This window comes from Salvia hispanica, chromosome 1 (genome assembly GCF_023119035.1).
Source record: "Salvia hispanica cultivar TCC Black 2014 chromosome 1, UniMelb_Shisp_WGS_1.0, whole genome shotgun sequence".
In the NCBI taxonomy this organism is placed as follows: domain Eukaryota; kingdom Viridiplantae; phylum Streptophyta; class Magnoliopsida; order Lamiales; family Lamiaceae; genus Salvia; species Salvia hispanica.
The window spans coordinates 42,069,268-42,089,831 of record NC_062965.1 but is presented as its reverse complement, the minus strand read 5'-3'; the positions used below and the strand labels follow the sequence as shown (position 1 = coordinate 42,089,831).

The window sequence follows — 20,564 nt, the reverse complement described above, 5'->3', positions numbered from 1 at the left end:
ATTGCGGCACGGCCCATGCCGATTAACGCTAGGCCGGGATGGGCCTCGGGAGCGGCCCAGGGACGCAATTGCGTCCTCGGGACCATCCCGGGCCGTGACTCAACCTCCTCCAACGCTAAACACGGGCCAGGACTCGCGAGTTGCGGTCCGGCCCGACAGCGTTATTCATGCCCTTATGAGTGGCCTGTTAGGCAAATCGCCTATTCGATTCGGTTCGATTTTGGGGGTTCTTCGTGTTCATTTCTAGATTTTGGGATCCACTCCGTGTTAAATTCTTAATTTTGGTTGATTTCGTGTTCAATGTCGGATGTTACATTTGATTGGGGTATACTCTTCTCTTGATTCTGGTATTTGGGTGTCAATTTCTTTGAGTTCAATTTGTTTCTGGATTTCAAATTTTTCATTTCTGTATTTGTGTTCATTTCATTTTAATTTTTGCATGGTAGTGATGAGGGTAATATGGTCATTTCACATTGTACATGAATAATAATCCCAAAAATGATCCAATCTACAAAACAACTTCTTAAAAATTTTATCCATACACTATCCTATCTTGGGCCCGAAAATTTTATCCCAAATTAATTATCATATGATAACCCGCCCATGCTACAAAACGGGTCCTTAGGAAAAAAAAGTAGATTGTAGTCTACAGTTTAATTGTTTAACTAACAGTAAATTAATCATTGGATTAAAAACAATGTGTCCATTAAATTTAATTGAAGCGTCACTTTTAAAATTAAAAGAAGGCATCACGTCACAATGGTAAGAACCTGAAGTTATCAAATATACATATTTTAGATCAAATTCATAAAATAATTATATATTTAAAAATTATATTTAAAAAATTTTAAAATTAAGTAAAAAATTTAGTCAATGTTATGATTATAAGTATTTTTTTTTTCTTGAATTTCAAACTATAAAAACTTACATTAAACAAATTGTGGTTTAGATTGAAACTTTTCAAATAAAAACTATACCCACTTGCTTGGATACATAGGGCTCCGTATATTGAATTAAGAGTGTGAAATTGGAACGAAAGTCTTCAATTCCAAATTCAATATTTGGTATTACAAAAATATTTTGATTTTAAATTAAATTACAATTACAAACCTCACAATTTCAAAATTTGAATTTCACGTCTAATTTGAAATTCCAAATAAATACTCATAAATTAGATACTTTCATTGCATATGTACACTACATACACACGCTACACACGGATACAAACACATTGCATTTTGATTTGTATGTTATCGTATTTGTATGTTATCGTATGTGTATTGTCTGTGTGTATAAATTTTTCAAATTTAATTTCGTACTATGAATTAGCTATTTTATTTTGCCAAATTATAAGATTTGCAATTGAATTTTATAGAATTCCATTTACGTATTAAAAAGTTCAGAGTAATGAAACTCATACACATAAATGATTGAAGTGTAGAAAAAGTTGGGAAAATTTGGTGGTGCACCACTTGGTGATGCCATCACCATCATCAAAGAGTGAAAGCTACACAACATGACAATAAAACTCTCTTCCCATTGCCCTTCCACTCTTTCTCTCTCTCTCTCTAGGTTCACATGATTCCATTCTACACCACCACAAGCATAAGCAGAGACAACACACTCACTTCCCTCTTCCTATTTTCTATCCATTAAAAAAAAAAAGGTCCCTCTCTGTCTCCCTTTTGTTCACATGCACTCGCAATGACAAATCCTCATTTCATTTATGTTCTCCCTGTCCCGAATGATCTCCAATCCAAACCAAATCCAGCCGTTGGATTCCCATCATCCCTTTAATTTGTTGTTTTCTTCTCACTGAATAATATATCAATGTGACTTGCGCATATTCTCTTGTTTTTAATGGCGGCAATCAACCAAGAATCCAACGGTGAAAATGGGGTGGTTAGCAGGAGAGATATTGAAGCCGCCATGGCCAAAGCTGTGGAGCTCAGAGCTCTTCATGCTTCGCTTTTGCAGGGGAAGTCTTCCCCTCTCTCTCGCCATGCTACCCACTTTTCTGCTCAAGATTACCCTGTTTTTACTCCGGTTTGTACCATTTTTTACTCTCTGTTTTTTTCATTTACACATCATCTCATTCAATTTGTATTACTTCTATTGTCATTTGTAAGCCATCTAGATTCCGATTTTGGTAATATATATTGGCTTGTTCTTCAAAGTTGGGTTTTTGATGATTATACTAACATTATTCTTGTCCTTCACCGCTAAGCAACGCGGGCACGCGGCTAGATAGATTATAGCCCATGCTTGTACTTGAAGATAAAGGTTTCCATGTCAAACTATGCTTCAACTCGATCATTCAAACTTTTTGTCTAGCTTTTGCTTCATTTGTTCCATTATATAGTGTAGGATATTATCATACTCCATCCTTCAAGTCACATTTGGTGTAAGCACGAGTTTTAAGAAATGTAAAGAATAGTGTGCTTGGAATATGCGACTCTTATAATAAAATGGAGTAAAATAAGTTATTGGAATGTGACTCTTATTTCAGAACGGATGGAGTAGTTATTTTTGTTTCATCTCTTCTTCAAATCCTTCATGAGGAATCTTGAAGGGGTTGGAAAAGCCCTCCTCTATTAAATTGACTCAAATTTAAAGCACGTAAATTCTGATTAGTTGTCCAAGTTTTTAGATTTAGTCCAGATATACTGATACACGATACACGGCTGGACTAGGTCAGTAGTTGGCGACCCGCTGTTACACTATGATATAAATTCATAGAGTGTTATAGTTATTTTTGTTTCAATGGCCAACATTACAAAGAAACTTATTTTAGAAAATAAGTACTAATCCATTTAGTTGTTCTTAACTGACTATATATGATAAATAGTTGTTGCATAGTATATTTGTGGCATGTTTAGTTTATTTCATGCAGTGTTGGTAGTGTATAAAAGTCTTGTGAGTCCTATTGGCAACTCACTAGTTACTTATCATGTTATAGTTATTTTTATTTCATTTTCCCATATTACATCTACCCAACTTGCAAACACCATGCCTCAAGTCCAATCCAGAAAAGAATCTAATTTTAGAAACTAAGTACTAGTCCAATTTGTTGTTCTCTAGTGACTATATATGATAAATAGTTGTTGCATATATTTGTGCCATGTTCAGCTTATTTCATGTAATGTTGGTAGATGTATAAAAGTCTTGTGAGTCCTATTGGCAACTCACTAGTTACTTGTCTCATCATGTTTAATCTGACCTTTGCTTGATGGTGAACCCGTTAACAGAGTTACGAAGATGAAGCACTGGAAGGGTATGGGCAAAGTCTGCCGGAAAACTGGAAGGAATACAACTTGGACGCCAGAAACCACACTCAAACCATCCCATCAGATTACAGAACTGCAAATGCTTCTTCAAGGAAAGGCTATATACGCGGAGCCAACGAAGATAACTCCATCGTATGTTCTCGTTCCAACATTGCCGCCCTACCAGAATATTCCAAGTCCAGGAGGACCAGTTTAGGAGACATCGAATCCGTATCATCTTGCAACAAATTCAAGCCGCCAGTCTTAGACGACGTGGACAGCCCGATGAAGAGCAGCAGGAAGTCCAACATCGTCGTGCCACTGACAGACTCATACTCCTCTCTTCACCTGAACCCCAAGCACAAAGGCCTTAGCTTGTCGTGGTTGTTTCCGAAGCTAAAGAAGAAGAACTCGCCCGTGTTGTCACAGCCCGAGGAGGTATCCCAAATGCTCAGCGACTTGGGAGTCCTGTCGATGGAGACGTTGAGGAGAGAGGTAAACGAGGCGCACGAGAGGAGAGACGCAGCCTTGGTTGAGGCTGCGGAGATGAAGAAATCACTTGGGGAACTCGGGCAGAAGCTCGAGTACTTGGAGACTTATTGCGAGGAGATGAAGAAGGCCTTGAGACAGGCCAAGCCTGCTGAGAAAGAGAAACTCGTGACGATTCCAAACACAGAGAGTGCAATGCCGGTGAGTGGAGAAGTGATGGTGGAGGGGTTCTTGCAGATGGTGTCCGAGGCGAGGCTCTCGGTCAAGCAGTTCTGCAAGACCCTCCTTGCGCAGATTGAAGAAACAGATCACACTCTGCTCGAAAGTCTAAACTCGAAGCTCTCGCAAAATGCGAAATACTCCAAAGCAGTTGTGTACCATTTGGAGGCGATCATCAACCTGTCCATGTACCAGGACTTCGAGAACTGTGTGTTCCAGAAAAACGGAGCCCCAAAGCTCCTGGACCGACAGCAGGAATGCCAGGCGCGTTTCCAGCTCTTCGTGGCGCTGCGAAACTTGAGCTGGAATGAAGTTTTGAGGAAAGGAACCAAGTATTACAGTGACGAGTTCAGTCGATTCTGTGATCAGAAGATGAGCGGAATCATCGTGGCGTTGGGGTGGATGAGGCCGTGGCCGGAGCAGCTCCTTCAGGCGTTCTTCGTAGCTGCCAAGTGCATCTGGCTGCTCCATCTGCTTGCGTTCTCATTCAATCCGGCGGTGGGGATTCTGAGAGTGGAGGAGAATAAGGCGTTCGAGGCGCGGTTCATGGAAGATGTTTTCGGGAGTAAGCAGCGGGCGAGTAGGGTGAAGATGATGGTGATGCCGGGGTTCTATATGCATCATCAACAAGTGCTTAGATGTAAGGTTCTTTGTACATATAAACCAGTTGTTTGATTATAAGTTGCTCATGTCCTATTTTTCTTTTTGATTTCTTCTTTTTTCCCTTGTATTGTTTTGGAATAAGTTTTCCCAGTGGTTGGTTAAACTTGGCTCAGACCAAAATCTGCAATACTAAGCTCTGTTTTCTGCTGCCGTTTTAGTAACTGGTATGAGCTGTGAATGTTTATTATGTTAGTAACTCATGTAACAACATGATGCAAATACGGATGTACGACATCGGGTTCAATGTCATCAAAGGTCCGTGGATTGATTGAGGACAAAGGAACGAAAACGATGAAGAGGAAATGACTAAAAGTTGATGTTGGGGACGAAGGATCGCATCGAAAATGGTTGTTGGAGGGTCCTGAGAGAATGACCTGAATGCGTCACCCCCTCCGTGCGACTAATTTCCTCTTATCTGGACGTAAAATTACCATGCCCGCCCTCTCCATTTGCCCCGACGTCGCCCCGAAAATCGAAAAAAATTGTCATTTTCGCCCTAAACCAACCTACTAATATACATTTCGCCTCCAACTGATAGATGGAGTGACATGAATTACATGAAAAAGGTTGCTGGCTTCCATACTGTTCCAGTTGAGGTATCTCCGATCCTTTGCTTGGTGGCGTATATATACTACTCATGGCTTAATGCACATTTATAATCTACTGTATGTATAAGAATTCTTTGATATAGTTAATGACCAATGTATGTTGTCCTTCAACGTCATGACTTATTTTGTTAATTTATTGTACTATAAGTATTGTTTATGCACCAACATTTCCAAAAAGATCATGGTGAATTTCAACTAATTTGAAAGTCATGATGATAGCAATCGCCCTTGGAAGGTCTACACACGTGGACCACGACAGGTGGCGAATTATAGTCAGTAACCAAATCAGCAAGAATTGAGGAGATCATGGTGATTGCTGCTGGAGTTAAGGAGTTTGCTTTGAAGAGGATTGAAGATATCATGGTCAGAATTGCTGATTGAGGATTGCAGGAATATTGGCTAATTACAATTATTATTTCCCTTTAATAGCTCTCGTCATTATCAATTATTATATAATAATGATATGATTGATTGCTTAGCTTATTTAGACTCTCTTGTGAACTCCTATAAAAAGGAGAGCCTTGGAGATTAGGAGGAATCATCCAGAGAGATCATTGTTAGGCGGTGAGAACCGTGGCCTCAAGGAGGAGTTCTTTTCCATCTCTTTTTCCCTTTCAATAATACGAGAGTCTTTTCTATCAGTTCTGGGATTTCCTTTATTGCTTGAATTTCCTTAAATCTCTGTTTTGCCTTTCACTCCATAACAATTGGTGCGGTGAACGATGGTCGAAACACGTTCCTCGGGATCACGCTCTGATGACACACTCGTGCGTGTCGAGGGTTTGGAGAAGGCAATGGCGGACCTTACTACTCATGTCCGCTCGTTGGATACCACTCTGGACGAAAGAATTCGTCGTTGTATTGAACCAGTTCTCCGTGAGCTTCGCAGAACTCCTATTGAGGAGCCTGGGTCAGAGGCCCATCCACACAAGTCGGGGGATGATGCCCTGGATGCAGATGCTTCCAGCCCAACTCCCACAACTGCAGTTCCACCATCAATGGCCTTACCTTCATTTGATGGAACCGATGCTCTTGGTTGGCTCGCAAGGGCTGGCCAAATAAAACACCAGATGCTGCTCGTATGGATCTCGCACTCATTGCTTTATCAGGTCCTGCCCTTCCCTGGATTCAAATTGTCAGACGATGCAACCCTTCGCTCTCATGGAGTCAGTTTGCACGTGAACTCATTATCCGTTTCGGTGATAATAACACCCATGATGGATATGAAGCTCTAGCAGCAACAAAACATGACGGCTCCCTCGCGGACTACATTGCTCTATTTGAGTCACGTTTGGCTCAATTGCCCGATCTCACAGATCCTCAATACATGGGGTTTTTTCTGGCAGGTCTTAAGCCTTCAATCCGCATGTACTTACAAGACCCCTCTACCTACTCAGATGCTGTCCAAATGGCTAAACGATATGAGAATATTTCTCAGTCTTTGGCCACCACTACTAAGCACGTTTCTGGTAGTTCTTCCACCAGTCGCTATTTCTCGCAGCCATCAACTAATCATGTGAAACAAGCTCCACATATCTCAGCCCCATCAGCAGCCTCGGTGGGACCTCGACCGCCCAACCGTTTCCGAAGTATGTCCACGGAAGAATATCGCAAACATCTTGCTGCCGGCACATGTTTTAAATGCGGCTTGAAGTATAGCCCTACACACCATTGCCCACCAAAAACTCTAAAGGTCATTGTTGAGGATGACGATTCCACAGATGAAGACGAAGAAACAGGGAAGGGCGATGAGCACACTAATTCTGAGATTGTGGCATTCCAGCATCTACAACTATCCGAATTGTCATCACATGGCTTGGACAGCTACCAAACAATGAAGTTCTCAGGAAGGATTGGTGCATCGAGCATCAAAATAATGGTGGACAGTGGAGCTAGCCATTGTTTTATTGCCGATCACATGGCCACCTCGCTTGGCTTAGAAATTACTTCCACGGCCACATTCTCTGTTCGTTTAGGCGATGGGTCCAAAGTGCGCAGCGGCGGAATTTGTCAGAATGTTAAACTAGAATTAGCATCAGAGGAGTTCATCTTATCTTGCTACGTTTTTCCCTTGCGAGGAGTGGATCTGATCTTGGGCATCTCTTGGTTAGCATCGCTGGGAGAGGTCAAGGCAAATTGGCGGGAGTTAACGATGGAATTCACACTATCAGGACGTCTAGTACAGCTGCAAGGTGACCCCACTCTCACTCGGAGGGCATGCACATCCTCTGAACTCCGTTCAGTCAGCGAGATCGATGATTCCTGGTTGTTATGGTCACTCGAAGGGGACCAGGCCTTGACAGCATTCGGCTTGAATGACACTCTCCCATCGTCAGCTCGACGCCAACTAAGAGACCTTCTTGAGGCATTTCCGGCTATTTCTACAGCAGCCACCTCGCTGCCACCCCATCACACGACGGATCATCGCATCACGTTGCAACCGGGATCAGAGCCGGTGTCGGTCAGACCCTATCGTTATAACCACACACAAAAGGAGGAAATGGAGAAGTTGGTCTCGGAGATGCTTGCCGCAGGGATTATTCAGCCGAGTACAGGCCCCTATTCAAGTCCAGTACTCTTAGTCCGGAAGAAAGATGGGTCCTGGCGATTTTGTGTTGATTATCGCGAACTTAATAAAAGGACCGTGCCTGACAAGTATCCCATTCCGGTGATCCAAGAATTACTGGATGAATTACACGGTTCACAGTGGTTCAGTAAACTCGATCTTCATGCCGGCTATCATCAGATTCGTGTAGCTCCATCAGATATTGCTAAGACTGCTTTTCGTACCCATTCGGGCCACTATGAATTCCTCGTTATGCCGTTCGGATTGACGAACTCACCAGCCACATTTCAGAGCCTCATGAACGATATTTTTCGACCTTTACTTCGAAAATTTGTTCTAGTCTTTTTTGACGATATCCTCGTCTACAGTCGTACGTGGGAAGAACATATTGGTCATCTCCATCAAGTCTTTCAGCTGCTGTACGATCATGCCCTGATACTTAATCCAAAGAAATGCATTTTGGGGCATCAACATGTAGAATATCTGGGGCATGTTGTGTCACTCGAGGGAGTACGTATGGACCCTATGAAGATAGCCGCTGTCATGCGCTGGCCGACCCCATCAACAGTGCGCGGCATAAGAGGATTCCTCGGTTTAACCGGCTATTATCGCCGTTTCATTCGTGACTATGGTAAAATTGCTGCACCTCTCACATCCATGTTAAAGAAAACCGATGGCAAGAAGTTTCAGTGGACGAAGGAGGCAGATGAAGCTTTTCAAAATCTCAAGCTTGCTCTCACCACAGCCCCTTTACTCAGAATGCCAGATTTTTCAAAAGATTTCATTGTGGAATGTGATGCCTCAGGGCGTGGTTTTGGCGCTGTTCTAATGCAGGAGAACCAACCCGTTGCTTACTTCAGCAAGACAATCTCTCCGCACCTTCTCTCCAAATCTGCCTATGAGAAAGAATTGATGGCCCTCGTGCTTGCTATCCAGCATTGGAGACCATATCTCCTAGGTCGTCGTTTCATCGTGCGAACAGACCAACGAAGCCTCCGCCACTTGCTCACGCAGTCACTGACCATCCCGGCGCAGCAAAATTGGGCGGCTAAGCTCCTCGGCTATGACTTTACAATAGTCTATAAGAAGGGGATTTTGAATCGTGCGGCGGACGCTCTGTCGCGTAAGGAGGAGGAACTGACATATGCGGCCCTCTCTACCCCAGTTTGGCTCGACTGGTCTGAGGTACAACGTACCTTAGCAGATGACTCCACTCTCTCAGCCATAAGATCAGCCTTGATGCAGGGTAAGCAATCGACCAAGCATTACTCTCTGTCACATGATTTGTTGTTTTATAAAGGGCGTCTTGTCATACCACCGAATTCTGAGTGGATCCCGAAACTGATTGCGGAATTCCACATGACTCCAAGTGGTGGCCATGCTGGGGCTTATCGCACCTATCGCCGACTTGCTGCTAATGTGTATTGGCCTGGTATGGTCAAGCATGTTACCAAATTCGTTGCAGCTTGTGCAATCTGCCAAAAGAACAAGTATGACACACGCGCCCCTGCTGGCCTGCTTACACCATTGCCGATCCCTTCAAGGATTTGGGATGACATCAGCATGGATTTTATAACGGGGCTGCCCAGGGCGGGACGTGTGGACTGCGTGCTGGTCGTTGTGGACAGGTTCTCAAAATATGCCCATTTCTTGGGTCTCCGTCATCCCTTTACAGCTCGTCAAGTTGCTGATCTCTTCACTAGAGAAATTGTGTGTCTACACGGGCTGCCTACTTCTATTGTATCAGATCGTGATCCGATTTTTCTCAGTTCATTTTGGCAAGAATTATTCCGATTCTCTGGCACTTCACTCCGGATGAGTTCTGCCTATCATCCCGAAACTGATGGACAAACTGAAGTCCTCAACCGTTGTCTGGAGACATACTTACGCTGCTTCTCTTCAGAGCGGCCTAAACAATGGAGCAAATGGCTTGCGTGGGCTGAATATTGCTATAATTCCAGTTTTCAAACGGCTGCTCATACTACTCCTTTCGAAGTGGTGTATGGTCGTCCTCCCCCCACTATTCAAAGCTTTCTGCCAGGAGAGGTCAGAGTTAATGCTGTCGCAGAAGATCTGCATGCACGTGATGAGTCGTTAGCTCACCTACGTTTTCATCTTGAGAGAGCACAACAGAAAATGCTGCGTTCAGCAAATAGACATCGCCGCCACGAAGAATTTGGTGTGGGAGATCTAGTCTATCTCAAGTTCCGGCCATATCGCCAGTCAACGTTGTTTTGCTCAAAGAATCGTAAGCTTGCACCACGCTACTTCGGTCCCTTTAGTGTGGTGGCAAGAGTTGGAGCTGTGGCGTACCAGTTGCAACTACCTCCTGAGTCTCGCATTCACCCAGTCTTCCATGTCTCCCTTCTTAAGAAAGCTATTGGGGCGACTTTTGCTGAACCATCTCTCCCTGAAGATCTCTTGTGTGTGGATCCCCCTTATTTACCAGAGCTGATCCTGGATCGTCGCTCAATTATGAGGGACAGTGTCTCAGTTGCTCAGGTACTAGTGCAATGGATCAGATTGGCAGCAGATGAGGCAACATGGGTGGATGAAGAGGATATGCGATGCCAATTTCCATTCTTCAGCCTTGTGGACAAGGCTGTTTCCACCGGGAAGGCAATTGATAGCAATCGCCCTTGGAAGGTCTACACACGTGGACCACGACAGGTGGCGAATTATAGTCAGTAACCAAATCAGCAAGAATTAAGGAGATCATGGTGATTGCTGCTGGAGTTAAGGAGTTTGCTTTGAAGAGGATTGAAGATATCATGGTCAGAATTGCTGATTGAGGATTGCAGGAATATTGGCTAATTACAATTATTATTTCCCTTTAATAGCTCTCGTCATTATCAATTATTATATAATAATGATATGATTGATTGCTTAGCTTATTTAGACTCTCTTGTAAACTCCTATAAAAAGCAGAGCCTTGGAGATTAGGAGGAATCATCCAGAGAGATCATTGTTAGGCGGTGAGAACCGTGGCCTCAAGGAGGAGTTCTTTTCCATCTCTTTTTCCCTTTCAATAAAACGAGAGTCTTTTCTATCAGTTCTGGGATTTCCTTTATTGCTTGAATTTCCTTAAATCTCTGTTTTGCCTTTCACTCCATAACACATGAGAACATTGGGAATTATATAGTCTACTAGGAAAAGAGATTCCTTTTAAACGTGAATCTTCTTGGCTGTGTATTGAACGGAATTAGACAACATACGACCTTAATTCAGGCTTAACTTTGAAAACTTGCTATTATGATGTTAATTGTTTACTCTTATGATCATTTTCCACTTTTTTGTTGGAAGAAGATATTCATTTACTACTTATCCTCAGATTGGAAGCAAGAGCTTATCACAATCTCTGAGTTTCTGGAGAGGATTCAATCTGGTCACTGTTCTCCTTCAAGCACCACCTATTTAGCACAACATCAATTGTTTGATCAGGCATGCATATGATTGTAGAAACCATATTTGGTCTTAATAAAAAATAAACTTACTCCCTACTTTCTCATTTTGCAATATTCAAATGCCAGATACAAAGCAGGATATTGTTATACCTGATTACTGTTTTGTTGGTGGGGGAGAGATCAGGTCACTTAATGCTTGGTTTGGTCCACTTGGGACAGTAACACCTTTTCCATCATGATCCTCACCATAATATACTTGCGCAGGTACGGAGATGCAGTTCTATACTGCACAGATGTTACTAAGACTGTACATTTTCTTTGTGCAAACAGGTCTGTGATGTGCAAAATGTTATCGGAGTTTAAGAATAATGTGTTAAATGGTTGGTGAAAAAAAGTAGAAGAGAGAATTACTTTTTACCAAAAATAGAAATGACTCAATTAACTTGGAACTTCCCAAAATAGAAAAATGACTCTATTAATATAGAAGGGAGGGAGTATTATATGCCAGATGGCTTACTCCCAAGTCAATTCTTTGCCGTTGAGTCTTAAAAACCATGCATTTATTTTCTTTGGCATGAAGGTTGATCTGGACAATATCTTACAAAAGGATTTCAACCGAGAAGAAAAGATGTGGAGGGGAAGGATTCATTTTTTATTTCTGTGTATTTTCTGTATAGTCTTTACACTCTTTTATAGGTAGAAATATGTGTAACTAAGGCAGAGAATAAATCTATTCAGCAATTACATATCAATTATATGCTAACTTTGATATTTTCCTGGCTTAGATTATTCTCTGCAATCTTCTCCCGGCTTAGATTATTCTCTGCAATCTTCCCTTCTTGACACTCCCCCCCAAGTTGAGTAACGGCATCTCCGATGTTCAACTTGCCCAGAACTTCCTTGAAGACTTTGGTGTTGACTGCCTTGGTCAAGATGTCTGCCAATTGTTGTTCGGACTTGACGAATGGAAGCTCAATAACTCCCTCATCTAGTTTCTCCTTGATGAAGTGACGATCAACTTCCACGTGTTTGGTTCGATCATGTTGAACTGGATTTCCGGAGATACTGATTGCTGCCTTGTTGTCGCAGTATAGTCGACTACTTTGGGTAGGTGGAAAACTCATTTCTGAAAGTAACCTTCGTAGCCATAAGATTTCCGTTATGCCACTTTTTACTCCACGAAATTCGGCCTCCGCACTTGACAAAGCTACTACCTTCTGTTTTTTACTTCTCCACGTCACCAAGTTTCCTCCAAGAAAAGTGAAATGCCCTGCTGTAGATCTTCTATCATTTGGATTGCTTGCCCAATCAGCATCTGTGTATCCATCAATCTCTAAATGTTCCTTCTTCTCAAGGAATATCCCATATCCAGTTGTGCCTTTCAAATAGCGCACGATCCTCAATGCTGCCTCCATGTGACTCTCTTGGGGTTGGTGCATGAACTGGCTTACTACCCCTACAGCATAGGCTATGTCCGGCCGAGTATGTGCAAGGTAGATCAAATTTCCAACAATTTTCCAACTAGGCGCTTGGTACTTTCCCCAATCAGTCAACTTGCCTCCTTCTTCAATCTTCAATCCATGGTTCAGTATGATTGGGGTTTCTGCCGGTTTACACTCAAGTAGACCAGTCTCTGCCAACAGATCTAGGACGTACTTTCTCTGTCGGAGGAATATGCCATACTTTGATCTTAAGATCTCGATTCCTAGGAAGTATTTCATTGCTCCTAGATCTTTCATCTCAAATTCATGAAACAAGCTTCTCTTCAAATTTTCGATTTCTTCCTCGTCGTCTCCAGTGATAATCATATCGTCAACATAGATGATTAAACACGTGATCTTGTCGCCTCTTTTCTTCAAGAATAGTGTGTGATCAGAGTTGCTTTGTTTGAATCCAGCGGAAGTCATAGCCTGACAGAACCTTCCAAACCATACTCTAGGGGATTGCTTGAGTCCGTAGAGAGTTTTCTTCAATTTGCAGACTTCTCCATTTTTGAACTCTCCAGAGTAGCCAGGAGGAGCTTCCATGTATACTTCCTCATTCTTTTTAGTTCTCCATGTAGGAAAGCATTGGTCACATCAAATTGGTGTAGCGGCCAGTCCTTGCATGCAGCCACGGAAAGTAGCACCCTCACAGTGCTCATCTTGGCGACCGGGGAGAAGGTCTCATCATAGTCTATCCCGTAGGTCTGAGTGTACCCCTTTGCTACCAATCTGGCTTTGTATCTCTCGATTGATCCATCTGCTCTGCGCTTGATGGTGAACACCCACCGGCATCCTACTGGCTTCTTCCCTTTAGGCAAGATATGTTTTTCCCATGTTTTATTTTTGATCAAGGCTTCCATTTCCTTCTTCATTGCTGCCCTCCAGTGCTTGTGTCTCATGGCTTCCTCGACAGAGCGTGGTATCTCTTCATCTTCATATAGAGCTGCTTCAAAAGCTCTGGCCATCTCAGTCAGCTGCCCAATCACAGTATAGGCTGCAGGATACTTTGGCTTTCGTCCCTGCCATTCCGGAGAGTACCGTTTGGGTGGGACTCCCCTAGTACATCTGTAGGGCAATTTGTATAACCTGTGTCTGGGTCCACCCCTTCATCCTTCATCCCTTCCACTGGTCTCCCCCTCACTTCTGATTCCATCATCCTCCTGTCTCACATTGTTAGTCTCATTAACAAGAGAAACATTACTAGGACTTACCTCAGGGGCAGAAGACGGTGAAGATAAATTGGGGTGCTGAATATGTGACGTTGCGGACGGCTCGGTGGTGCTGCTAACCTTCTCTGTGGGACCGACATCGGGCTCCTGTCTTGATATCGGATCGGTTAGAGGAACAAGGAAGGGTGAAGGTGACTGTGGAGGATTGGTGGGATCAAGGCAACTTGGAAGGTCTCTAGTTTCTGTCTCCCCCTGACTTCCAAGTTGGTGGTAGTAGTATTCAGTTTCGACAAAGTCACAGTTCATGGTTGTGTGGAGGTGGCGAGTTTTTGGATCATAGCACCTGTAGCCCTTTTGATTGACTCCATAGCCAACAAATGCGCATTTGACCGCACATGGTGAGAGTTTTGATCGGTCGTGTTTGGGAATATGGACGAATACTGTACATCCAAAAATTTTGGGTTCTAGGGACAGGGAGGATGGTATATCTGTGAAGGTGGACAAGATATCGAGAGGTGTTTTGAAATTGAGGATATATGTGGGGAGTCGGTTTTGTAGGTAGACAGAGGTGGCTATTGCTTCAGGCCAGAAATTTTTGGGTGTATGAGATTCAATGAGGAGGGCCCTAGTCATTTCAAGGAGAGTCCTATTTTTCCGTTCTGCTACCCCATTCTGTTCAGGTGTGTAGGCACAGGTGGTTTGATGAACAAGGCCATTATCAGAGAAAAAATGTTGCATTTTTGTATTAATGTACTCGCCACCATTATCGGATCGAAGGATTTGGATACGTTGTTTATATTGTGTTTGGACAAGGTTGTAAAAAATTACGAATTTCTCAAAAACTTCAGACTTGGATTTTAAGAAATAAACCCAAGACATTCTAGTGCAATCATCCACAAATAGCAAAAAATATCTAAATCCATTCCCACCAGTAACGGGTGCGGGACCCCAAATATCAGAGTGTATCAAAGTAAAAGGGCTACTCACACGAGTGTTGTTCAATTTAAAAGAGTGTCGATGGCTTTTGGCCAAAAAACAAGTTTCACAATTTAAACTACCCGAAGCAGAAATATTTGGAAAAAGTAGGCGTAAATATCCTAGGGATGGGTGCCCTAACCGACGATGCCAGAGCCAGGTTTGCCTGTCAGTCAGTCCATGAGTCAGCAACGCAGCCCCGGGTTGAGCCATCCTGTCTACATAGTATAGTCCTCTGTGCTCAGTGCCACGCCCAATTATCCTCCCCGTCTTCGTATCCTGTAAAACGCAGAATTGAGGCTGCATTAGTAAGTTGCAGTTAAGTTCTCTCGTCACTTGACTAACAGATATCAGTTTGTGGGACAACGAAGGAACATATAGACAATTAGACAGCTTCAATTCTGGTAAAATAGTAATTGGGCCAGCTCCTTGGATATGTGCCAAATCTCCACTCGCAGTCTGTATATAAGTCTTTTGTGTGGTGGATATATTAGAAAAATCAGAGGCATCATAAGACATGGTATCGGTGGCTCCACAATCAAATATCCAGTGGTCAGTTTTTTCTTGATTTTCGGGGATAGTTGGTAAGTCGGCTAGCGCTTGGAAGGCATTTTTACACTCGATATTGGGCTCGGTATCAAAATTTTTAACACTGGGGTTCTCTAAACATGATTTTATTTGTCCAGGGGGTCTTATTTGCAAATTCACAGACTTTTGGGGTACAGATTGACACATAAAGGACATAGGGGGTCGGAAATCATATTTGGCCGAAAATTGGGGTTCTTTTTCGCATAAAGGAAATGTATGGGGCATATTTTGAGAGATTAGGAAATTTGAGGGGTTTAAAGAATAAAACCCCTCTTTACCTCCTGGAACCCTAGCCGCCACTGCCAATCCTCTTCCGATCTCCGCCTGCTGCGCTCCGTCCCCTCTGTGGTTTCCAATCGTCGTCACCGATGGGGCCGAGACCGACGGTGTGGTGCTGCCCGCTGGGACTCCACCGCCGTTTGGAGGTAGTCCGGTGATGGTAGCATCGGTAGCCCAGCCTCCTCCTGCCACTGCCACCGCCGCTCTTCCGCCACCGCCTCGATTTTGGTTTCGGTTGGCTGCCCTCGCTGCCCTTGTTTTCTTCATTTCATCCCACCATTCGGGATATCCGATTAGGAGAAAGCATCCCTCTTTGGTGTGCTTCTTTCCCCCACAGTGAGTGCAAGTGAGCCTATTTTTGTCTTCTTCCCCTGTCCGGCTGCGATTTGCGGCATTTGAGGAGTAGCCGAGTGGTGGTGGCCGGTTTATGGCAGCTAATCCAGCGCCGATGCCTCCCGTTGGTGGCGGCTCCTTCGATTCAGGTTTGAGGACTCCGGAATTGATGGCTTCTCTTCGAATAATCCCATATGCTTGCTTTACTGTAGGAAGTGGATCTTTGTTGATGATCTCCTTCTTAACTGCATCATACTTGTGATCTAGGGCTCGCAGAAATTGGTATACTCGAAACCTCTGTTCTCTCTGGTTGTATTTCTCGATTTCTGATGGGTAACTCATCGGGTTTGGGTCTCGGGTGTCAATCATGATCCATAAGTCCTGAAACTTGTTCCATAATTCCTCCAATGTCATTGTTCCTTGTCTCATATCGTATGCTTGTTGATGCAGATCCCATATTTGGACAGGATCTGAGCCACTCCCATATGTGATAACAAGTCCGTCCCATAGGTCTCTTGCCGTCTCATACCGGGATACCTCGTTTACCATGCTTGTCTCGAGGTTGTTGATGATCCAATTGAACACCGTATCATCCCGTTGTTGCCATTTTGCGTAACCGGGATCTTCGATCGGGGGAGGTTTTGAAACTCCAACTATGTGAGACGCCAAACCTTTTCCCCCAATCGCTCGTTTCATGAGGGTTATCCACAGAGGATAGTTGTCTCCATCCAGTTTGGTTTTCACGGTGACTTCCCCGAAATTCTCGGGGTGGTCGGGTTGAGTAGGTTGGGTTGTTGCCTGTGGTATTACTGGCTTTATTTCTGGTGGCATATTGAAGGTCTGTGTCATGAATGCCGCAGTTGTGCAGCGAATTCGGGTGGGAAGCCAGATTGGCTGCCCTCGGTTTAGGTTTTTTTTGGAGTTTCTGGTTCGGAATCTGACATGGTTTTTGGTTGGCTGATTTGCAGGTTCTCGGTTGGAAAGGGTTAGGCTGAAGGCCGAGAAGGGTTAGGGACTATGATGACTTTGTTTCTGAGTCCCATGGAAGATTTAGCCTGCTCTAGTACCATCTTACAAAAGGATTTCAACCGAGAAGAAAAGATGTGGAAGGGAAGGATTCATTTTTTATTTCTGTGTATTTTCTGTATAGTCTTTACACTCTTTTATAGGTAGAAATATGTGTAACTAAGGCAGAGAATAAATCTATTCAGCAATTACATATCAATTATATGCTAATTTTGATATTTTCCTGGCTTAGATTATTCTCTGCAATCTTCTCCCGACTTAGATTATTCTCTGCAATCTTCCCTTCTTGACACAATATAGGTGAAGAAGAGTTTCCCAAGGTATTGGATTTGGGATTCATGGATTGCATACTAGAGGAAGGGGAGATGCTATATATCCATCCCTCCAAAGTGGTGGCACTATGTTCGTTCTCGTACTAAGAGTTTTTCAGTTAGCTTTTGGTGGAGTGTGAACACTACATTCTGCAGTGCAGTTTGGTTGCCCCTCTCCGATTCATCTCACATCATTTTGGTAGAATAAAGTGTGTTGAACATTATTCGTGGTGGTAGACTGGTAGACGGTAGTGCAATTTTTTATTAGTCACATTACAACACTGCCTTTCTCTCGTAAAACTGGGAAGAAATATTATTCCATTGGGTAGATATTAGCCATGTCTTGACATTATCTGCATATATTGCTCATCTTATGTAGAACCGATTTGCTATATTATCTTGACGAACACACTAGTTAAAAATAATGATAAAAATAGAAGAAGTAATGTTTGGCAGGTATTATTGGAAATCATTATGGTGAGTGATAAATTTATTTAGCCATGCATGAGTCGAGACAATTATTGAGATTGCGACTTAATTCTAACAAGTTCCCCCTTCATGGCAAGTGAGAGCGCACCAAGACTGCCTCCATCTTCCACAACCACTCCGGGCATGGCCACTGCCCGACTTCCCACAAATCCGCCCTCACCAATCGCAATCTTTCCAAACTTGACTTTACCACCATCGCCTTCGTATATATGTCCAAACAAGAGTGCCTCTCTTCCCACGCACCCGCCACCCTCTATCTCCACCATTTCCGGGTTCAGCACAGCCCCCATGCTGTCCACGTACACCCCTCCGGTCACATCAACTTTCGACCCCATTAGCTTCATCCACACTACAAAAAGCACTGAACCGGCCATTGTCTCCACAAAATACTCACCCGCTAGCGTTTTGAACGCTTGCCATATCGTGTCCATGAACACTTCTCTACTCCAAATCAACACCGTTCCTCCATCTTTCTTCCTCCCCACGAGAATCCATTTTGCCAACGCACACGCAACTGCAACTGCCACCCCAGAAACAATCCAGAACAGAGGAAACAACCAATGCAGAGGATATCTTAAGCTATTGTGCGCGAAAAGCAGCCAATTCAGAGGGGTCGAGATCACGTACGCCAAGAGAAAATAAGGTAAGAACGTCTGCAGCATTGGTTGCCCGAAAATTGACCATGTTGTTTCGTGCCAAGCTCTCGCAAGCGTCACTTGGGTCGAGACAGAGGAGTCGTGTTTCTGGTTCATGATGGGGCAGCCAGAGAGGTCTACTTTGACATCCGACTTCTCGATGAAGGCTCTCCACGCCTCCGGCAGCGGCTCATTGTTTCTCAACCGCTGGCATATCTCATAGATCAATGAGCGGCCATGATCGATGGAAGCACTCTGAGAGGCTGACGTTGCTCTGATCACATCAATTTCATGGCATTTGAGGTAAGGATTGAATTCAAGCTCCTCAGATTGTTTAGGCGTGAGATTCTGATTGATGGTCACCTCTCCGACATCTATCAACGGGAACTCCATCTCGTCCCACGGCTTCGTGCAATCGAGGACCTCGTCTTGCGCAGCTGCGTCCTCGGGCACTGGCCGGAGTTGCAGTTGGAAAACATAACGAACACCACCAGGCGAACTCACACGTCTCCGGAAATCATCTGCCAAAAAGAGCAAGGGACGCTTGTCGTTGCTGTCCCTCGGAATCGCTCCTGTTTCAGGAGGTAGGATTCCTAACGGCTCAATCTTCCCGGAATCATCAGTGATTGTCAGATCAAAGGGCCGCAGCTTAAGTTTGACATACATCTCCTGTCCATCGTTAAACCTGAAGAGCCTGCAGATGTTGGAGTAGTAATGCAGCTCAGCGAACGTCTCTGCATTGCGTAAAGAGGCCCACACGGCGTCTCTGATGTGCGGGGCGCGCTTCACGTGCTCTTCCCTGGCAGGCAACCCGCACACAAGCCAAGTAGCAAAGTCGGAAATTGTGCGCGCGTAAAACGCATTGCCTGTTTTAAGTGTTAAATCCAGGAGTGTTGTTTCACCACCAGATTCATCAGAGAAGATTCTAACAGCGGCGCCACGTGCATCAAGCCTTGCATCGTCGTCAGCGCTCAAGCTGTTGCTGTGACGAACTATGATAGGATATGTCTTTCCGCATTGGAAGATTTTGTGGCTTGGGAGACCTTCAATCTTGTCGTATATCTTGAGCACTCCTTTGCCACTAACTCCAATTCTATGGAAGTATCTTGTTCTAACCTTGAGAGTGGTAGCAGCCAAGTTTGCAGAAAGATTTCCCACAATCTTCTTGTATTTTGTATCCATTTCTTCAATACGCTCGTCCAACTCATGCATTGTGTTCTTGATCATGATTGGTGATTGAGATCCGATGTACACACCACCTCTTTGAAGAACTGAGTTCATGGGAGCAGCTGAAAGAGCACCAAGAATCACCTCTCTCTCGACTGTTGCACCGGGGAGGATAATGCTCTGGCTTCCGACAACAGAATTATCATACACTTGCACATTTCCCCTAGTGAAGCCATTGGAGGAATAGAAGCCAGTGACAATCCTGCTAAAGTCACCAAGATGGACACCGGCACCAATCGACAAAAGTTGGGGTTCCAATACAGGGTTGATCGCCCTGATGGAGCAAAATCTCCCCACTTTTGCACCTAAAAGCCTCAAGTACATGCAGAAAGCTTCTGTCCCGGATAGAAGCTTGGCAAATCTAAGATGACAAGCTACTATCAATCTCTGCCGAAGCCACATTTTCATGTGAGTTTCCGTTTTCTCATTTCCATTGAGAGAATGGTGTAGGATGCTCGTTACCAAGCTAAGCACTACTCCATGGGCTGAGTATGCGGCAGCAACCATAATGGAGAAACTCAGCGGATTTAGAGACGTGCCATTGATGATAGTAACGTATGCCACGATGGTTAATGGGAACCAATGAAAAGCCCCTGATATGCACATGAACATCAAATGTTCCATGTTAGGCGTTCGTTGGCCTAGAAAGACGTAGATGCAGTAGACGATGGCTGCAGACAAAGAGCTTATGAGGCCAACCATGTATACACCCATTAGATGATGGACGTTGTTGCTCTCTATGGGCACTGCAACCTAAAAAACATCAACAATTAAACTACATCGTTTAATAATACTATTAACAAAGTGAGTATAATCATTTGTACCTTGTTGAA

At 43.8% G+C, this 20,564-nt stretch overlaps 2 protein-coding genes and 1 pseudogene across 2 annotated transcripts; 2 read left to right on the top strand and 1 right to left on the bottom strand.

Annotated features, from left to right (window-relative positions):
- Positions 1-1,581: 1,581 nt before the first annotated feature.
- Positions 1,582-4,785, top strand: LOC125201710 (IRK-interacting protein-like). Its single transcript, XM_048099934.1, has 2 exons — positions 1,582-2,046; positions 3,249-4,785. The coding sequence occupies exons 1-2, from the start codon at positions 1,861-1,863 to the stop codon at positions 4,647-4,649; spliced, it is 1,587 nt and encodes a 528-aa protein (XP_047955891.1). The 5' UTR covers positions 1,582-1,860; the 3' UTR covers positions 4,650-4,785.
- A 61-nt stretch (positions 4,786-4,846) lies between these two features.
- Positions 4,847-17,588, top strand: LOC125197144 (annotated as a pseudogene).
- Positions 17,589-17,898: 310 nt separating this feature from the next.
- On the bottom strand, positions 17,899-19,731 carry LOC125197134 (linolenate 9R-lipoxygenase-like). The gene is made up of 2 exons (XM_048095847.1): positions 18,566-19,731; positions 17,899-18,040 (listed from the first exon to the last, which is right to left on the bottom strand). Exons 1-2 carry the CDS (start codon positions 19,729-19,731, stop codon positions 17,899-17,901), a joined length of 1,308 nt encoding a protein of 435 aa, XP_047951804.1.
- Positions 19,732-20,564: the final 833 nt, after the last annotated feature.